General features: G+C 50.8%; 1 protein-coding gene across 3 annotated transcripts in view; it reads left to right on the top strand.

Annotated features, from left to right (window-relative positions):
• The window catches only part of CSPG5 (chondroitin sulfate proteoglycan 5), a 36,095-nt gene that overhangs the window by 9,329 nt on the left and 6,043 nt on the right, over positions 1-20,723 (top strand). For 2 of the 3 annotated variants that reach the window (XM_039369590.1, XM_039369591.1), the window contains exons 3-4: positions 5,215-5,403; positions 15,651-15,804. In XM_039369590.1, coding sequence (XP_039225524.1) covers positions 5,215-5,403; positions 15,651-15,804 — 343 coding nt within the window. The remainder of the gene's footprint in view (positions 1-5,214; positions 5,404-15,650; positions 15,805-20,723) is intronic. The other variant, XM_039369592.1, reaches the window with a different exon arrangement.

Consider the following 20,723-nt stretch of genomic DNA (forward strand, 5'->3'; position numbering starts at 1 on the left):
GTTGGACTAGAAGACCTCGCAGGTCCCTTCCAATTCTCCCATTTTGTCCTGTTAAAAAGAGAGAGAGAGAGAGAGAGAGAGAGAGAGAGAGAGAGAGAAAGAAAGAAAGAAAGAAAGAAAGAAAGAAAGAAAGAAAGAAAGAAAGAAAGAGAAGGGGGGTCAACAGAGACCCTCCTGGAAGGGCAGGATGGGCCCCGGGATAAGAGGGGTCCTTTGGGCTGAGGGGCACCCGCCCCCTCCTCCAGAGCGCTCTGCACATGCTCAGGGGTTCATCTTCCTCATATACAAATGAGCCGCTTTTCTTTGTGGCGGGTTTTTTTTATTGCTGACTGAGCGCAATCAAAAGAAGAGAATTAAGGAGGGGGGGATTTAAAGACCCCCTCCCCTCAGAAAACGTAGACCCTCGAACCCGAGACCAGGGCAAAGATGGCGGCCATCTTTGAGCCATTTCAGAGGTTCAATTCCTCACTCTAGACATGTCACTAAGCGAGACGGGTTTTTCAGTGCCGTTGTAATGTCGAACGGTCGTTAAAAGAACCAAGGACTACTTCAACCAACGCCCTGAAGGCAGACACTTCCCCCTGCTTGGGACTACAGACCCCATCTTCCTTCTGGCAGGGGACGATGGGAGTTGTAGGCCAACCCATCCAGAAGGAAGACGGTAATAAAGGTCTGCTTGTCATTCTTGCGGAGGGGGGGGAGAGAATTTTGAACCCCCCACCCCAAATCTAAAGTCAATACAGGCAGTCCTCGACTTACGACCACGTCGGCCCCACATTTCAGTCATTAAGTGAGACATTCCTAAGGGGGAGTTTTGCCCGGGTTTCACCAAACCGTCCTCGTCCCGGTTGGTAAGTGAATCGCTGCCCTTGATAATGTCGGTTGCCCCGGTCGGTAAGTGGAACCAACTTTGCACATCGGTCGCTAAAGGGAATCACGTGACTCCCCGGCCGTCATAAGTACGAGTCGGTGTCGAGTGACTCTAATTTCAATGCCGTCAGCCCCGGGACATTGCAACCGTCGTAAGTACGAATCGGTTGTCGAGCGACTGATTGTCGATCACCTCAGCCCCCGGGAGATGACGACCGTCGTAAGTACGAGTCGGTTGCCAAGCATCTCAATTTCGATGACCTGACCTTAGGGATGGGGCTGCGACGGTCGTCAGGGCAAAAACGGGTCCTGAGTCCCTCTTTTTCAGGGCCTTTGTCACTTGGACACTAACTGGACCGTCGTAAGTCCGAGGACTACCTTTAGGGCGTCCTCCAAGCTCTGGGCACGGGCGCCATCTTCTTTTCAGACCCCTATCTGGTGTGGCGAGTGTGAATTCCACAGATGGGGAAGACTCCCCCCCCCTTTTTTCCCAGGAGCAGGCAGATGGTGTTCGGAGTCCCCTGGACACCCACCCCCCTAATTCCCGCCGGAATTAGGTCAAAGCCACCCTCCCCCGCGCCCCCTCCCTCACCCCTCCCAAGCCGTTAATCGGATTGGACGTCGAGCCGATCACCAGATCACCAAATCCTCAAGCTGGGGACAATGAGCTTTGTAGTCTGTGGAGGTTGGGTGGGCCAACAGAGCAAGTCAGTGGTGAGGGGGGGGTCCCTCGCTGTCTCCCCGACGCCGTCTCGGGCTGTGGACTTTGCAGATCTGGTGGCAGGGAGTCCCCTAGGCTCCAGGGAGCGGTCCCTCCTTAGCTAGGTAGATAGGACATAGAAGCACAGAGTTGGAAGGGACCCTGGAGGTCATCCAGTCCAACCCCCTACTCAGGCAGGAGACCCTTCCAGAATCATGGAATAACTGGGTAGGAAGAGACCTCGGAGGTCATCTAGTCCAACCTCTTGTTTGAGCAGGAGAGACCCTTCCAGAATCATAGGATAACAGAGTTGGAAGGGGTCTTGGAGGTCATCTAGTCCAACCCCCTACTCAGGCAGGAGACTGTTATCATAGAATAACAGAGTTGGAAGGGACCCTGGAGGTCATCCAGTCCAACCCCCTGCCCGAGCAGGAGACCTGGACAGAATCACGGAATGACAGAGTCGGAAGGGACCTCGGAGGTCATCTAGTCCGACCCTCTGCTCGATTTACAGAATTACAGAATGGGTTGGAAAGGACGTTAGAGGTCATCTAGTCCAACCCCCTGCTCAAGCAAGGAGACCCTTACAGAATCATAGAAGGATAGACCTTTACAGAATAACAAGAGTTGGAAAGGACCTTGGGGGGTCATCCAGTCCAGCCCCCTGCTCCAGCAGGAGACCCTGCCTACAGAATGGTAGAATAAAAGAAGGGACCCTGGAGGTCATCCAGTCCAACCCCCTGCTCCAGCAGGAGACCCTGACAGAATCATGGATGAACAGAGTTGGAAGGGACCACAAAGGTCCTCTAGTCCAGCCCCCTGCTCCAGCAGGAGACCCTACCTACAGAATCGTAGAATAAAAAAAGGGACCTTGGAGGTCATCTAGTCCAGCCCCCTGCTCAAGTAGGAGCCCCTTACAGAATCATGGAAAGATAGACCCTTACAGAATGGGAAAGAGTTGGAAGGGACCTTGGGAGGTCATCCAGTCCAGCCCCCTGCTCAAGCAGGAGACCCTACGCAGATAGTCCTCGACTTACAACGGTTCGTTTAGCGACCGCTCCAATGACCACGGCCCTGAAAAACGTGACTGGCGACCGTTGTTCACAGCGGCGACCGTCGCAGCATCTCCCATGGCCACGTGATCCAAATTCAGACCCACGGCCACTGACTCACATTTACGACGGTCGCAGTGGCTCGGGCTCCTGGCCATCCCCTTTTAACGACCTTCTGCCAAGGAAAGTCCACCGGCGATGCCGGATTCTCTTAGCGCCGGTGGGAAGGAGGATCGCGAACGGGGGCATAATGCAAGACTTAACATATGTCTCGCTTAGCGACGGAAATGTTGGATCCAGTTGCGGTCGGAAGCCCAGGACTGCCTATGTAACAATGGGCCTAAGGGCAGCATATATAAGAAGATATAAGAATGAAATATTTAGTATTTAGAAGTTCCGAATTTTGATCACGTGACCCCGGGATGCTGCGACCGTCGTAAATACGAGTCGGTTGCTCAGCGTCTGAATTTTTATCCCATGACCCTAGGGATGGCTGCAAAGGTCATAAGGGCGACACACAGTCATAAATCCCACTGTAGTTTCAAACGGTCACTAAATGAACCGTCGTAACTCAAGGACTGTCTCAAATCGTGCTGTGTTGTGGATAACCTGGAAAATGCCTGTTAGTTTTTCCCTTGATGTCGTTGTAGCAAGGAGAGTCCTGTTACTCCATAAAACCCCAAAATCAAGAGAAGTCTAATAATGGGAAGTCCTCGACTTACGACGATTCGCTTAGTGACTGTTAGAACCTCTAACGGCGCTGAAAAAAAAGAGACTTTCGCCTGGTGTTTCACGTGTTTGATTTGATTTAATTTAATTTGATTTAATAATTTTTAATTGAACGTAACTGAAATTAATTTAATTTTTAACTTCACATGACTTTAATTTAATTTAATTTAATTTAACTGGAATTAAATACATTTAATGTTTGTTAACATACCTTAACAATTTGATTTTGATTTGATTTGATTTAATTTAATTTAATAATTTTTAACTGAACATAACTGAAATTAATTTAATTTTTAACTTCACATGACTTAACTAATTTACTTTAATTTAATTTATTTAACTGGAATTAAATTAATTTAATTTTTAACTTAACATACCTTAAACATTTGATATAATTTAATTTAATTTAATAATTTCAATTGAACCTGAAATTACATTAATTTAATTTTTAACTTCACAACTTAACTAATTTAATTTAATTTCTAACCGAAATTAATTTAATTTAATTTTTAACTTAACAACTTAGTCACTGAATTTAATTTCCCATGATTTCTCATTTAATTTAACTGAATTTCTAACTGAACTTAATTTAATTTTTAACTTAACAACTTAGCAATTTAATTTAATCCTTTATTTTTTAACTTAACGTGACTTACCTTCCGTTAATTTAATTTAATCTTTTTGCTGGACGTCGGAACTTCACAACTTCGTTTAATTGAATTCATTTCATTTTTAACTTAACCTAACTTCACCAAATTTAAATTCTTAACCCAACTTAATTGCCAACGGCACTACCAGACTTAGCTCGGTTTTAAGCTGGCATTGGAAAAACTTCAAATCCATCCCCCAGGGTATCAATAATAATAATAGTAGTAGTAGTAGTAGTAGTAGTAGTAGTAGTAGTAGTAGTAGTAGTAGTGGTAGTAGTCGTAATAATAATAAAGTTGGAAGGGACCTTGGGGGTCATTGAGTCCAACCCCCTGCTCAGGCAGGAAACATAGTAATAATAATAATAATAATAATAATAATAATAATAATAATAATAATAATAATAATAATAATGTTGGAAGGGATCTTGGAGGTCATCTAGTCCAACCCCCTGCTCAGGCAGGAAACATAATAATAATAATAATAATAATAATAATAATAATAATAATAATAATAATAATAAAATTAGAAAGGAACCTTGAAAGTCATCTAGTCCAATCCCCTGCTCAGACAGGAAATAATAATAATAATTAGTAATCATAATAATCATAATAATAAAGTTGGAAGGGACATTGGAGGTCATCTAGTCCAACCCCCTGCTCAGGTAGGAAACAACAACAATAACAACAATAATAATAAAGTTGGAAGGGACCTTGGAGGTCATCTAGTCCAACCCCCTGCTCAGACAGGAAATGTAATAATAATAATAATTAATAATCATAATAATCATAATAATAAAGATAGAAGGGACTTTGGAGGTCATCTAGTCCAACCCCCTGGTCAGGCAGGAAACAACAACAACAACAATAATAAAGTTGGAAGGGACCTCGGAGGTCATCCAGCCCAACCCGCTGCTCAGGCCGGGCACCCTATCCCATTTGGGACGAACGGCCACCCAGTCTCTCCTTCAAAACCTCCCGCGTTGGAGCCTTCCCCGCTTCTGGAGGCGGGTAGTCCCGCCGGTGACCTGTCCTCGCCGTCCGGAAGCTCCATCCTTAGCTCCAGGTGGCTTCAGATAGACTGCGCCCCGCCCTGCAGGAGGAGGCTTCGTAGCCGTGCGGAAGGGAGCCGGGACGGGGACGGGGACGGGGGGGATTGCGCGGGATCGGTCACAGACCTCGGGTCCCTCTTTTTTCCCGCCCCCCCCCCCTGCAGGTGCAACACCCAGGACTACATCTGGCACAAGGGTCTCAGGTGCGAGTCCATCGTGACCGACTTCCAGGTGATGTGCGTGGCGGTGGGGTCGGCCGCCCTGGTGGTCCTGCTCCTCTTCATGATGACCGTGGTCTTCGCCAAGAAGCTCTACCTGCTCAAGACGGAGAACCTGAAGCTGCGGAAGAGCAAGTGAGTGGGAGGGGAGGGGCTCCACCCCCCCCAAAGGGACCCCCCCTCCTTCCTTCCTTCCTTCCTTCCTTCCTTCCTTCCTTCCTTCCTTCCTTCCTTCCTTCCCTCTCCTCCCTCCCTTTCCTTCATCGCTTCCTCCCTCCCCTGCTCCCTTGTGCCCTCCCTCCCTTTTTTCCTTCCCTCCTTCCCTCTCCTTCTTTCCTTCCTTCCTTCCTTCCTTCTTCCCTGCCCCCCTCCCCTGCTGCCTTGTGCCCTTCCTCTCTTCCCTCCCTCGCTTCCTTCTTTTTTCCCCTCCCTCTCTCCCGCCCTCCTTGCCTCTCCTCCCTCCCTCTCCTTCCTTCCTTCTTTCCTTCCTTCCTTCCTTCCTTCCTTCCATCCCTCCCTCCCTCCCTCCCCTTCCTTCCTACCTTCTTCCTTTTCTTCTTCCTTCCTTCCTTCCTTCTTCCTTTTCTTCTTCCTTCCTTCCTTCCTTCCTTCCCTCCCTCTCCTTCTTCCCTCCCTGCCTCCCCTGGTCCCTTGCACCCTTCCTCTCCTCCCTTGCTCCTTCTCCTTCCTTCCTTCCTTCCTTCCTTCCTTCCTTCCTTCCTTCCTTCCTTCTTCCATCCCTCCCTCCCTTCTTCCCTCCCTCCTTCCCCTGATCCCTTGCACCCATCCTTCCGCCTTGCTCCTTCTCCTTCCTTCCTTCTTCTTTTCCTTCTTCCTTAATCCTCCCTCTTCTGCCCTCCCTCCTTCCCCGATCCCTTGCACCCTATCTCCTCCCTTGCTCTTCTCCTTCCTTCCTTCCATTCCTTCCTTCTTCCTTTCCTTCCTTCTTCCCTCCCTTCCTTCTTCCCTCCCTCCTTCCCTGATCCCTTGCACCATCCTCTCCTCCCTTGCCCTTCTCCTTCTTCCATTCCCTCCTTCCTTCCTTCCTTCGCATTCCATTCATCCTTCTCTTCCTTCTCCTTCCTTCTCCTTTCTTATTCATTCCTTCTTCCTTCCCTCCCTATCCTTCTTCCCTCCATCCTTCCCCGGTCCCTTGCACCATTTCTCCGCCCTTGCTCTCCTCTCTTCTTCTTTCCATCCGTCCTTCCCTTCCTTCCTTCCTTCCCTCCCTCCCTCCCTCTCCTTCTTCCCTCCCTCCTTCCCCGGTCCCTTGCACCGTTCTTCTCCTCCCTTGCTCCCTCTCCTTCCTTCCTTCCTTCCTTCATTCCTTCCTTCCATCCTTCCTTCCTTCCCTTCCTTCCTTCCTTCCATCCCTCCCTCCCCTTCCTTCCTACCGTCTTCCTTTCCTTCTTCCTTCCTTCCTCCTCCGCTGCCTTGCACCCTCCCTCTCCTCCCTCCCTCCCTCCCTCGCTTCCTTCCTTCCTTTTTCCCTCCCTCCCTCCCCTGTTTCCTTGCAGCCTCCCTCCCTCCCCTCCCTTTCTCCCCTCCCTCCCTCCCTTTCTCTCTTCTTTCATCCCTCCTTCTCCTTCCTCCTCCTGCTTTCCCCTCAACAACAACCTTGCGAGGTGGCTTGGTCTGAAAGAGAGAGAGAGAGAGAGAGGGAGGGAGGGACTGGCCTAAAGTCACCCCCCCAAGCTACCCCCGCCGGGGGGGGGTGACCCCTGCAGTCAGATACCAATAAGACCCCCCCCCTCGCTTAAGGCACCGGAGCCGGCAGGCCGATGTTCCCCTGGTCCGCAGCTGCCCGTCGTGACGTTTACGCCCGGACGGCCTTTCGGAGGACACAGTCGGCCGTTGTGTGGGACAAAACCGCACAACCGCTTCCAAAGGCTGGGCGGGTTCTCCTTTGGGGGGGGAGTCATCTCCAAGGGCAGCCCCAGAGACAGAGAGAGCGGTAGCAGTCCAGCCGAGGGGGGGTCATCAAAGTGTGGATTGCGGTCTGCAGGGCCTCGTCCTGGCCTACAACGGGTTGTATGGGGTGCCTCAGTCCGGTTGAGGTTCCTCACCCGGTTCCTCGCCGGGGACCTTGTGGTTGTCACCGGGGATCACCGGGGACCTTGGGGGTTTCTTATGAGGGATCTTGTGGTTCCTCACCGGGGATCTTGTGGTTCTCACCAGGGACCTTGGAGTTTCTTACGAGGAATCTTGTGGTTCCTCACCGGGGATCTTGTGGTTCTCACCAGGGACCTTGGAGTTTCTTATGAGGAATCTTGAGGTTCCTCACCAGGGACCTTGTGGTTCTCACCAGGGATCATCGGGGACCTTGGGGTTTCTTATGAGGGATCTTGTGGTTCCTCATCAGGGACCTTATGGTTCTCACCGGGGATCATCGGGGACCTTGGGGTTTCTTACGAGGAATCTTGAGGTTCCTCACCGGGGATCTTGTAGTTCTCACCAGGGACCTTGGAGTTTCTTACGAGGAATCTTGAGGTTCCTCACCGGGTATCTTGGGGTTCTCACCAGGGACCTTGGAGTTTCTTACGAGGAATCTTGAGGTTCCTCACCGGGTATCTTGTGGTTCTCACCAGGGACCTTGGAGTTTCTTACGAGGAATCTTGAGGTTCCTCACCGGGTATCTTGTGGTTCTCACCAGGGACCTTGGAGTTTCTTACGAGGAATCTTGAGGTTCCTCACCGGGGATCTTGTAGTTCTCATCAGGGGCCTTGGAGTTTCTTACGAGGAATCTTGAGGTTCCTCACCGGGGATCTTGTGGTTCTCACCAGGGACCTTGGAGTTTCTTACGAGGAATTTTGAGGTTCCTCACCGGAGATCTTGTAGTTCTCACCAGGGACCTTGGAGTTTCTTACGAGGAATCTTGAGGTTCCTCACCAGGGACCTTATGGTTCTCACCGGGGATCATCGGGGACCTTGGGGTTTCTTACGAGGAATCTTGAGGTTCCTCACCGGGGATCTTGTAGTTCTCATCAGGGACCTTGGAGTTTCTTACGAGGAATCTTGAGGTTCCTCACCGGGGATCTTGTAGTTCTCACCAGGGACCTTGGAGTTTCTTACGAGGAATCTTGAGGTTCCTCACCGGGTATCTTGGGGTTCTCACCAGGGACCTTGGAGTTTCTTACGAGGAATCTTGAGGTTCCTCACCGGGTATCTTGTGGTTCTCACCAGGGACCTTGGAGTTTCTTACGAGGAATCTTGAGGTTCCTACGGGATCTGTGGTTCTCACCAGGGACCTTGGAGTTTCTTACGAGGAATCTTGAGTTCCTCACCGGGGATCTTGGGTTCTCATCAGGGACCTTGGGAGTTTCTTACGAGGAATCTGAGTTCCTCACCGGGATCTGTGGTTCTCCACCAGGGGAACTTGGGTTTCTTACGAGGAATCTTGAGGTTCCTCACCGGGGATCTTGTAGTTCTCACCAGGGACCTTGGAGTTTCTTACGAGGAATCTTGAGGTTCCTCACCAGGGACCTTATGGTTCTCACCAGGGATCATCGGGGACCTTGGGGTTTCTTACGAGGAATCTTGAGGTTCCTCACCGGGGATCTTGTAGTTCTCATCAGGGACCTTGGAGTTTCTTACGAGGAATCTTGAGGTTCCTCACCGGGGATCTTGTGGTTCTCACCGAGGATCATCGGGGACCTTTGGGTTTCTTATGAGGAATCTTGAGGTTCCTCACCAGGGATCTTGTAGTTCTCACCAGGGACCTTGGAGTTTCTTTCGAGGAATCTTGAGGTTCCTCACCAGAGATCTTGTAGTTCTCACCAAGGACCTTGGAGTTTCTTATGAGGAATCTCGAGGTTCCTCATCAGGGACCTTGTGGTTCTCACCGAGGATCATCGGGGATCTTGGGGTTTCTTACGAGGAATCTTGAGGTTCCTCACCAGGGACCTTATGGTCGCTCACCGGGGACCTTGTGGTTCTCACCGGGGACCCTGTGGTTGCTCACTGAGGACCTTGGGGTACCTCACCATCTCCTGAGTTTCTCAACTCAACCTTTGACCTTCTCCCATCCCTCTCCTGGACTACTAGACCACCAAGGTCCCTTCCAATTCTTCTGTTCATCTCTAATGCATCTCCTTCCTTCCTTCCTTCCTTCCTTCCTTCCTTCCTTCCTTCCTTCCTTCCTTCCTTCCTTCCTTCCTTCCTTCCTTCCATCTTCTCCGCCTCGATAACTCTGGAGCTAAACCTCCATCCATCTTCCCAGGTGTCGTCTTCTTCTTCTTCTTCTTCTTCTTCTTCTTCTTCTTCTTCTTCTTCTTCTCCTCCTCCTCCTCCTCCTCCTTCTTCTCCTTCTCCTTCTCCTCCTTCTCCTTCTCCTTCTCTCCTCCTCCTCCTCATCGTTAATAATAATAATAATAATAATAATAATAATAATAATGTTGGAAGGGACCTTGGAATGTCCTTCTTCTTCTCCTTCTCCTCCTTCTCTTTCTCTTTCTCCTCCTCCTCCTTCTCCACCACCTCTTCCTTCTTCTTCTTCTTCTTCTTGATCTTCTTCTTCTTCTTCTTCTTCTCCTCCTCCTCCTCCTTCTCCTTCTCCTCTCCTTCTCTCCTCCTCCTCCTCCTCATCATTAATAATAATAATAATAATAATGTTGGAAAGGACCTTGGAATGTCCTTCTTCTTCTTCTCCTCCTCCTTCTCTTTCTCTTTCTCCTCCTCCTCCTTCTCCACCACCTCTTCCTTCTTCTTCTTCTTCTTCTTCTTCTTCTTCTTCTTCTTCTTCTTCTTCTTCTTCTTCTCCTCCTCCTCCTTCTCCTTCTTCTCCTCTCCTTCTCTCCTCCTCCTCCTCCTCATCGTTAATAATAATAATAATAATAATAATAATAATAATAATGTTGGAAGGGACCTTGGAATGTCCTTCTTCTTCTTCTCCTTCTCCTCCTCCTTCTCCTCCTCCTTCACCACCCTTCTTCTTCTTCTTCTTCCTCTTCTTCTTCTTCTTCTTCTTCTTCTTCTTCTTCTTCTTCTTCTTCTTCTTCTTCTTCTTCTTCTTCTTCTTTTTCTTCTCCTCCTCCTCCTCCTTCTCCTTCTTCTCCTCTCCTTCTCTCCTCCTCCTCCTCATCGTTAATAATAATAATAATAATAATGTTGGAAGGGACCTTGGAATGTCCTTCTTCTTCTTCTCCTTCTCCTTCTCCTTCACCACCTCCTCTTCCTTCTTCTTCTCCTCCTCCTCCTCTTTCTTTCTCTTTCTCCTCCTCCTCCTTCTCCTTCACCACCTCCTCTTCCTTCTTCTTCTTCTTCTTCTTCTTCTTCTTCTTCTTCTTCTTCTTCTTCTTCTTCTTCTTCTTCTTCTTCTTCTCCTCCTCCTCCTCCTCTTCCTCCTCCTTCTTCTCCTTCTCCTTTTTCTGCTTCGCTGCTCTCAGCCCTGCTCCACCAGAGGAGACGCTTCCAACACAGCTGTTAGCAATGCAGGAGATCCCTGGAGATCCATCTTCTCGGGTGTCTGATTTATGGACGGACCTTCTGTTGGGCAGGGCGCCAAGTTGGCCCTGGGTGAGATGGAGAAGCTGGGTTGTTGATGGCTGGTTTGGTCCTCCAGCTATCAATCTCCCGGATTAATTGTCCCCTCCGTTCCGCCCAGGAGTTGGAACGTGCGTTCCTCTCCGAGAAGCAGAACCTTACAACCAACTTGCCAAGAGAAAAGAAATGAGGAAGGCCAACGATGACGTTGGGTCCGGTTGACCAACGTGGGGATGGACCATCCGCCACATTGGGGAGGGCGCCTGGGTCCGATCTAGGTGCGCCAGAACGTTGGAGATGCAGCGTTCGACGACTGAAAACAGCCGTCAAGGAAGGCTCACGCCGAAAGCTGGATTGGGTCAGGAGTTAAAGTAGAAAGATAGAAACCAGGAGACTGGGAATTCTAGTCCCGAATTAGACAGGAAAACCGGCTGGGCGATGTTCGGCCAATCACCAGGAGAGAATGAATCCTAGTCCCTCTTTGGCATAAAATTGGGCTCGCCGGGAGACTGGAAGGTCTAGTCCCACCTTAGACGTGAAAGCTGGCTGAGTGACTTTGGGCCAGTCACTGGGAGACTGGGAATTCTAGTCCTGCCTTAAGCATGAAAGCAATTGGATGACTTTAGGTCAATCACCGGGAGTTGGTGAGTTCTAATCCTGCCTTAGAGGTAAAAGTTGACGGGGTGACTTTGGGCGGATCACCGGGAGACTGGGAGTTCTAGTCCTGCCTTAGACAGTCGTTAAGTGAGGGCTGCGTGGATAGGGAGCTAGACAGAGTTGCACGGAAGGTCTTACAGGGGGGAGGCAGCGTTCTGTTCCCCAGCATTTGGGGTGCTCACTTGCTCCCCCCCCCAGCCCGTTGCACATCTGAGCCACCCCTCTTGGCAGATCAGAATCAGAAGAGAGTTGGAAGGGACCCTGGAGGTCATCTAGTCCAGCCCCCTGCTCAAGCAGGAGCCCCTGACAGAATCATAGAATGGCAGGGCTGGAAGGGACCCTGGAGGTCATCTAGTCCAGCCCCCTTCTCAAGCAGGAGACCCTGACAGAATCATAGAATGGCAGGGTTGGAAGGGACCCTGGAGGTCATCTAGTCCAACCCCCCCACTCAAGCAGAATTTCCTTACAGAATCATAGGATAGAGCTGGAAGGGTCCTCGGAGGTCATCTAGTCCAGCCCCCTGCTCAAGCAGGAGCCCCTGACAGAATCATAGAATGGCAGGGTTGGAAGGGACCTTGGAGGTCATCTAGTCCAACCCCCTGCTCAAGCAGGAGACCCTGACAGAATCCTAGAATAACAGAACTGGAAGGGACCCTGGAGGTCATGTAGTCCAGCCCACCCCCCCGCCCCCGCTCAAGCAGAATTTCCTTACAGAATCATAGAATGGCAGGGCTGGAAGGGACCCTGGAGGTCATCTAGTCCAGCCCCCCCCCGTTCAAGCAGAATTTCCTTACAGAATCATAGAAGGATAGAGCTGGAAGGGTCCTTGGAGGTCACCTAGTCCAGCCCCCTGCTCAAGCAGGAGCCCCTGACGGAATCATAGAATGGCAGGGTTGGAAGGGACCTTGGAGACCATCTAGTCCAACCCCCTGCTCGAGCAGGAGCCCCTGATGGAATCATAGAATGGCAGGGTTGGAAGGGACCTCGGAGGTCATCTAGTCCAGCCCCCCGCTCAAGCAGGAGCCCCTGACGGAATCGTAGAATGGCAGGGTTGGAAGGGACCTGGGAGGTCATCTAGTCCAACCCCCTAGTGGCCGTCCGGTCCCTTCTTAACAACGTCTAGGGAGGAAGCCCCTCAAGAGGTGGGGAGTGTCTCCCCCCCCCGCCTCCGGCTTCCCAGACTCCTGAGGTCCAGATTTGGGGTGCCAGACAGCAGCCCCCAAATCCTGTGTGTGTGTGTGTGTGTGTGGGTGTGTGTGTGTGTGTGTGTGTAAAATCCTTCTGCTCTGACAGCCTCCCCCTCCCTCCTATCGCCTGGCGAAGGGGTGAGGACTTGAGATGGCCCCACAGGCGCTCCGGGCATAGCAAGGGACGAATCCCCATTCTTGTAAAGATCGTGGGAGCAACCTGCCCCCGGTTCCCCACCCCCGCCCCCCCTTTCCTCCTTTTCTTTCCGAACTGGCTAACAGATGCAAATGAGCTGTTGCACCCCCCCCTTGAGCCCCCCCCCAATGCACCCCCTCCCCGACCCCCAGTCCTCCTTTTGCAGAGCCTGGGAGAGTTTTCACAAAAGAGAGGTTTTTTTTTTTTTTTTTGCAAAGGGACTGGAGCAGATGGTGCATTGTCTTTACAGATGGGAGCAGGGGGGGGACGATGGGAGGGGGTGTCCCTGGGAAGATTCCAGCACTGGGGGGGGGAGTGAGTTGGGGTCAGAGGTCAGGGGGAGACAAAGCCGGCTGCGTGAATGGTGAAAGCTCTCGTTCCCACGGTGGGAGCCGTTCCCCCCCTTTCTCTTTTGGGGGTGAGGGGGGGGCTGCTTGGCCAGCAGGGTCTATTGGAGGCACCCCCCCTCCCCCCCATAGCTTGAATGCAAAGCTAGAAGGGTGGGCTGGGGTCTCCTTCCCCTCCGAAGGGATGTTTTCCAAACTTCCCCTTGTTTTTTTTTTTTTTTGCCAAGAGAAAAACGTGGGAGGTTTTCCTAAAAAAGGGGGGGGTGTTGGGGGGAATCAGGAAAGGGGGGAAAAAAACTCCCCCCCCCCAGGAAAGGGGGGCATTTGAGAAAGACCCAGCCCCTCCCAAAGACATTTGGGCAATGGAGACGATGTTTCAACACCTCGACGATGTTTCAACACCTCGACGTAGGGCCCGGACGGAGCCCCAAATTTCAGCCACTAGGCGAGACGGTCGCGAAAAAGAATGCCCGGCCCCGTTTTACGACCCTTCTCGCCCCCGTTGTTCCCCGCGCCGGTTCTTAAGTGAGTCCCACAGTCATTAGGTGAACCTGGCTATTGGCTTTAGCGCAGTGGTTCTCAACCTTTTTAATGCCGTGACCCCCAACCGGTCCTAAGTCGAGGACTACTCAACCGGTCGTAAGTCAAGGACTACTCAACCGGTGCAGCACCGTTTGCAGACTGGGACTTTTGGCGGGCTCAGCAGGGCAGAGACAGCCTGGACAATTCCTATTGGCTTTGGAAAGCCAATAGAATTAGACTCTATTCAAGAGAGTCTATTTGATTGGCTTTCCAAAGCCAATAGAATAAAAGGGAGGAGCACAGCTAAGGAAAAGGGGAAAAAAAATGGCGGACAGCCTTGTTTGGCGACCCCCGTGAAATGGTCGTTCGACCCCAAATGGGGTCCCCACCCACAGGTGGAGAACCGCTGGTTTAGCGTCTCGGAATCCTATTGGCTTTAGCGTCTCGGAACGGCCGTCATAAGTAGGAAGCGATTGCCGAGCGTCTGCATTTTGATCATTTCGTAAGCAAAAAAAGAAAGGAAGGAAGGAAAGAAGGGAAGAAAGAAATCAGGCAGGAAGGAAAGAGAAAGAAAAGAAGGAAAGAAAGAAGGGAGGAGAGAGAGAACGAAAAAGAGAGAAGGAAAACAAGAGAAACACAGAAAGAAAGAAAAAAGAAGAGAAAGTTAGAAAGAAGTGAGAGAAAAAGAAAGAACCAGAGAAAGAAAGAAAAACAGAAAAATAGAGTGAGAAAGAAAGAGAAAGAAAGGAAGAGCGAGAGCAAGGAAGGAAGGAAGGAAAGATAGAAAAAAGCAGGAAAGAAAAGGAAAGAAAGAAAAAGAAGGAAGGAAGAAAAGAAAAGAAAAAAGGAAGGAAAGAAAAAGAAAAATCAGGCAGGAAGGAAAGATAAAGAAAAGAAGGAAAGAAGGAAGGAGAAAGAAAAAGAGAAAGGAAAAGAGAGAAGGAAACCGAGAGAAACAGAAAGAAAGAGAAAAAGAAGAGAAAGAAAGAAAGAAGAGAAAGGGAGAAAAAGAAAAAGAAAGAACCTGAGAAAGAAAAAAAAACAGAAAAATAGAGTGAAAGAAAGAAAGAGAGAGAAAGACAGGAAGGAAAAAGTGAGAGCAAGGAAGGAAGGAAAGAAAGAAAGAAAGCAGGAAAGAGAAAGAAAAGGAAGGAAAGAAGGAAAGAAAGAAAAAAGAAAGAAGAAGAAAGAGAAAGGGAGAAAGAAAGGAAAGAAGGAAGGAGAAATAAATAGAGAAATAGAAAGAAAGGAAAAGAATGAGAAAGGGAGAGACAGACAAAGATAAGAAAGAATGAAAGAAAGAAAGAAAAAGAGGAAGAAAAAAAGTAAAAAGTAAAATACAGAAAGAGAGGGAAGGAAGGAAGGAAAGAAAGGAAGGAAGGAAAGAAGAAAGGAAGGAAGAGCGAGAGCAAGGAAGGAAGGAAAGAAAGATAGAAAGAAAGCAGGAAAGATAAAGAAAAGGAAAGAAAAAGAAAGAAAGAAAGGGAGAAAGAAAGGAAAGAAGTAAGGAGAAATAAATAGAGAAATAGAAAGAAAAAATGAGAAAGGGAGAGACAAAAGATAAGAATGAAAGAAAGAAAGAAAAAGAGGAAGAAAAAAGGAAAAAGTAAAACACAGAAAGAGAGAGAGAAGGAAGGAAGGAAAGAAAGAAGGAAGGAAAGGAAGGAAGGAAGGAAGGAAGGAAGGAAGGAAGGAAGGAAGGAAGGAAGGAAGGAAGGAAGGACGGTAGGACGGTCCTAGACCTTGGAAAAAAACTTTGTTTTCCCCCATCCTTTCCTTTACACAAACACACCCGCAAGCACACACACACAAGCACAAGCACACAGCTCCAGCCCTGGGATCTCTGGGTGGTCTCCCATCCAATCCATACTAAGCCTTGAACCTTCTCAGCCCTCTAGAGACCAGCCGAGAAATGCCTTCCACCTCCTGGCATTTACCCTCCTTCGTCTCTCTCGTTCTCTCGCTCACCCTTCGCTCTTTTTCCCCGTGCAGATACCGAACCCCTTCGGAGCTACACAACGACAACTTCTCCCTCTCCACCATTGCCGAGGGATCGCACCCAAATGTAAGGAAATTTTGCGACACCCCGTGTAAGCACTCCCCCCACGCCCGTGCATTGGCTTACTATGATAACATTATATGTCAGGTAACGTGTCTTCTTGTCCTCTCCCGTCCTTTGGCATGCCTCCCGCCGTCTCCCCCCACCCCCTCCGCCTCCCCCCATCCCGTCTCCGCTGTCCCAAGCATGCTTGGCTTGGTTGCTGCTGCTCCCGGACCACCCCTGGGAGGCTGCACCCCCGGGCGGTCCCATCCGGGTTGCCAATGTCCGAACCTGGTCCAAAAAAAGTCGAGAAGGCTGCGGTACGATGAGAAGGCCGGCTGGAGCCTTTGTTGGTCGTCGGATTGATTTGATTCGGAGGCCACTGGAATCTTAGCGGTCCGGGAGGGCTCGCAAAGTGCAAACGAACAACTCGACAGGCTGACAGTGAGACAGGGACGAGAAACGGCAAAAACGGGGCGAGGACGACTGGCGGGAGGGGTGGGTGGGTCCCCCAGCCGGGCCCGTTTGCCTGCAGACGTTTCTTGACCCAACTAGATAACAGTGTCAGGATTAGAAGGGAGAGGGGTTCGTGGGGAGGAGGGGGAGGGGGAGGAGGAAGAAGAAGAAGAAGAAGAAGAGGAAGAGGAAGAAGAAGAGGAAGAGGAAGAGGAAGAAGAAGAAGAGGAAGAGGAAGAGGAAGAGGAAGAAGAAGAAGAAGAAGAAGAAGAAGAAGAAGAAGAAGAGGAAGAGGAAGAGGAAGAGGAAGAAGAGGAAGAGGAAGAGGAAGAGGAAGAGGAAGAAGAAGAAAGAAGAAGAAGAAGAAGAAGAAGAAGAAGAAGAAGAAGAAGAAGAAGAAGAAGAAGAAGAAGAAGAAGAAGAAGAAGAAGAAGAAGAAGACAACACCTGGGAAGATGGATGGAGGTTTAGCTCCAGAGTTATCAAGGCGGAGAAGATGGAAGGAAGGAAGGAAGGAAGGAAGGAAGGAAGGAAGGAAGGAAGGAAGGAAGGAGGAGGAGGAGGTGGAGGAGGAGGAAGAAGAAGAAAAAGACTATGGGGTCCTTGGTGCTCTCTGAGTTTGGTGGTTTTCTTGCAGATGTTTCAAGACCTATCCAGGGAACATCATCAGTGCTAGAAGTGAGGGGGGGGTTGTGGAGGAGGAGGAAGAGGAGGATAACGACGACAACGACAACTGTGGGGTCTTTGGTGCTCTCTGAGCTGGGTTGTTTACCTGCAGACATTTCATGACCCAACTAGATAACAGCATCCGTTTTAGAAGGGCTCGTGGAGGAGGAGGAGGAGGGGACAAGGGAGGAGGAGGACTGTAGGGTCCTTGGTGCTCTCTGAACTGGGTGGTTTTCTTGCAGACATTTCATGACCCAATTAGGTAACATTATCAGTGCTAGAAGGGATTGCATATAAATAGACAACGAACCCCCATCCCTTCTAGCACTGATGCTGTTCCCTAGTTGGGTCATGAAGCGTCTGCAAGAAAACCACCCAGCTCAGAGAGCACCCAGGTCGTCGTCGTCCTCCTCCTCCTCCTCTCTAGCATTGATGCTGTTACCTAGTTGGGTCACGAGACGTCTGCAAGGAAACCACCCAGCTCAGAGAGCACCAAGGACCTCACAGTCCTTCCTTCCTTCCTTCCTTCCTTCCTTCCTTCCTTCCTTCCTTCTTTTCTCCTCTTCCTCCCCTCTGCAAGCCCCCCCTCCCTTCTAGCACTGATGATGTTACCTAGTTGGGTCACGAAGCGTCTGCAAGGAAACCACCCAGCTCAGAGAGCACCAAGGACCACATCATCCATCCATCCATCCTTCCTTCCTTCCTTCCTTCCTTCCTTCCTTCCTTCCTTCCTTCCTTCCTTCCTTCCTTCCTTCTCTTCCCCCTCCTCCTCCCTTCTGCCACTGATGCTGTTACCTAATTGGGTCAAGAAACGTCTGCAAGGAACCCATCAAGCTCAGAGATCACCGAGGACCCCACAGTCCTTTTCCTCCTCCTCCTCCTCCTCCTCCTCCTCCTCCCCCCCCCCTACCACCGATTAGGTTCTCATGAAACGCCCGCAAGAAAACCAACAACTCAAGACCCCTCCGTTCCACCCGGAGCTACCAATATTCCCTTCTATCAATAAAGACACCCACCCAGGCGTGTTGAAGAACTATCCAACGGCCTGGGGGGCGTCATTTGGATCTTGGGGAGCACCCCATTCCAGAGGGCAATCACCTCAAAAAAAAAATATCCAGAGTACATTCAATGGCGGTATCTCAGCCATCGGGTTTTTTTTTTTTGGACCAAGCTCTACGACAGCCCTGGTAGGTTGGCTGGCTGGGTCGGAGGTCCCATCCCCACCAGCTTATGGGTCCCCGCATGACGTCGGCCCGCGAGCAACGCAGCAACGGTCTCCCACCCTTGTGTGTTTCCCCCGATGCACCCCTGGTCACAAGTGGCCCTTCAGAGCTTGTTGAAGGGGGTTGGCAGCGCAACGCCATCTGCCGGCACGCCCTATCGCTCCCGTCCGCTGGATGTGAAGGTGTCCTTCCTTTGTCCCCCAATTTTCCCACGCTCCTCGTCTGCTCTTAGCGGAACGAGTGAGCCCCCCTCTTTCTCAGCCGTTCTTCGGCTCACCTTGCTCTTCTCCTCGCTCTTCTTCCTGTGCTGGAGATCTTTCCCCCTTCCGTTGGACCTTAATACCAGTTGCACCCTATGTTCAGTTTGTAGCACCCTCTTTCTTTAAGGGTGTTTAGGAGAGGAAGCTGGGCCCGCCCAAAAACAGCATCCCACCAAATTTCGGCCGAGCTCACATGAAGCCTGCTTTAGGATTCTCTCTCCGAGGGCAATCCTCGACTGCCTCGGCAATTGTACCGGCTGAATTTCTGCCGAGCTCACAGGAAGCTTACGTAGGATTCTCGCGTCGAGGGCAATCCTCGACTGCCTCGGCAATTGCACCGGCTGAATTTCGGCCGAGCTCACAGGAAGCTTGCGTAGGATTCTCTCTCTGAGGGGAATCCTCGACTGCCTTGGCAATTGCACCGGGTGAATTTTCTGCCGAGCTCACAGGAAGCTTGCGTAGGATTCTCTCTCCGAGGGCAATCCTCAACTGCCTCGGCAATTGCACCGGGTGAATTTTCTGCCGAGCTCACAGGAAGCTTGCATAGGATTCTCTCTCTGAGGGCAATCCTCGACCGCCTCGGTGAATTTTCTGCCGAGCTCACAGGAAGCTTGCGTAGGATTCTCGCGTCGAGGGCAATCCTCGACTGCCTCGGCAATTGCCGCGGTTGAATTCCTCTGGCAGCTGCAGAGCTTCCTGTCTTAGGGATCCCGCCTTAGATTGAGGGATATGATCAATCCTAGGGGCTGTTTGGTGTCGGTCTCCCCCTTCCGGGTAGAATTGTGGTACTGTCCACCTTGAAAGCGAACGCCAAGGGAGGAAAACTGCGGGGTTGACTCTATTTGGGTTCTCCTGCACTTTACCCTAGCTAGGAACTCGCCAAACAGGTGGGACACCCCCTCCTCACCAGTAAGGGTCCCTGATACGAGGGTCTCTCCATAGCCTTCTCTGGGTTTGGCCCCACGTTGCCCATCTCGCCCTCCCCTGCCCCACTAGCTGTTCAAGTATGTAGACCAGTGGTTCTCAACCTTTTTAATGCCACGACCCCCAACCGGTCGTAAGTCGAGGACTACTCAACCGGTCGTAAGTCGAGGACTACTCAACTGGTGCAGCACCATTTGCAGAATGGGACTTTTGGCGGGCTGAGCAGGGCAGAGACAGCCTGGACCATTCCTATTGGCTTTGGAAAGCCAATAGAATTAGACTCTATTCAAGAGAGTCTATTTGATTGGCTTTCAAAAGCCAATACAATAAAAGGGAGTAGCACAGCTAAGGAAAAGGGGAAAAAAAATGGCGGACTGCGTTGTTTGGCGACCCCCGTGAAATGATCGTTCGACCCCAAATGGGGTCCCGACCCACAAGTTGAGAACCACTGATGTAGACCTTGGAATAGGAAGTGGGGTTCTCGCTCCCCCCGTCCGAGAGGTGGACTTTGCCCCCCCAGAATGACCAGCAAAGGCCGCACTGGGTGGGGGATTCTGGGAACTGAATTCTCAACATGTGAAGGACACGTGGTTTCGAGAGAACTTCCACCAGGAACATCCCCAGGGCCTCCTGACCAGCGCTGGTGGTGGTCAATGCTTGGATGGAGGCTACTGGTCTCCTACTCTCTACCTCTAAATCAGTGGTTCTCAACCTTTTTAATGCCGCGACCCCCAACCGGTCGTAAGTCGAGGACTACTCAACCAGTCGTATGTCGAGGACTACTCAACTGGTGCAGCACCGTTTGCAGAGTGGGACTTTTGGCGGGCTCAGCAGGGCAGAGACAGCCTGGACAATTTCTATGGGCTTTGGAAAGCCAATAGAATGAGACTCTATTCAAGAGAGTCTCTTCGATTGGCTTTCGAAAGCCAATAGAACAAAAGGGAGGAGCACCGCTAAGGAAAAGGGGGGAAAAAATGGCGGACTGCGTTGTTTGGCGACCCCCGTGAAATGGTCGTTCGACCCCAAATGGGGTCCCGACCCACAGGTTGAGAACCACTGCCCTAAATCGTGGGGGGAGGTAGTTTGGGAGAGCCTGGCCACCCCTCTTCAAGTCTACCCACCCCTCTTTTTCCCTTGGCACTGCCGTTGACGTGAACCCCTTCTCCTGGGCTCCATCTGTCTCCGTCTCCCCCCCCCCGTCTGCTTGTCTTCCGTCCTCCATCCGAGTTTGAGCTTGTCCGTCGTGGTGGGTGGCTGGGTGGTGATGGTGGTCCCCCACTGTGTCCATTGGGAACTTGGGAGTGGGTGCAGGAGGGTGAGGGCGGGTATTGGCTGCAGGAGGAGAGGGAAAGAGGGGAGAAGAGAGGGAAGGGAGGAGGAAAAAAAAGAAGAGGACGGAAGGGGAGAGGAGAGGGAAGAGGAGAAGAACTGAAGAGAGGAGAGGGGAAAGAAATGGAGAAGAGGAAAAAAAAGAGGATGGAAGGGGAGAGGAGGA

This window comes from Crotalus tigris, unplaced genomic scaffold (assembly GCF_016545835.1).
Source record: "Crotalus tigris isolate CLP2741 ecotype Arizona unplaced genomic scaffold, ASM1654583v1 scf7180000021169.355214, whole genome shotgun sequence".
Taxonomy (NCBI): domain Eukaryota; kingdom Metazoa; phylum Chordata; class Lepidosauria; order Squamata; family Viperidae; genus Crotalus; species Crotalus tigris.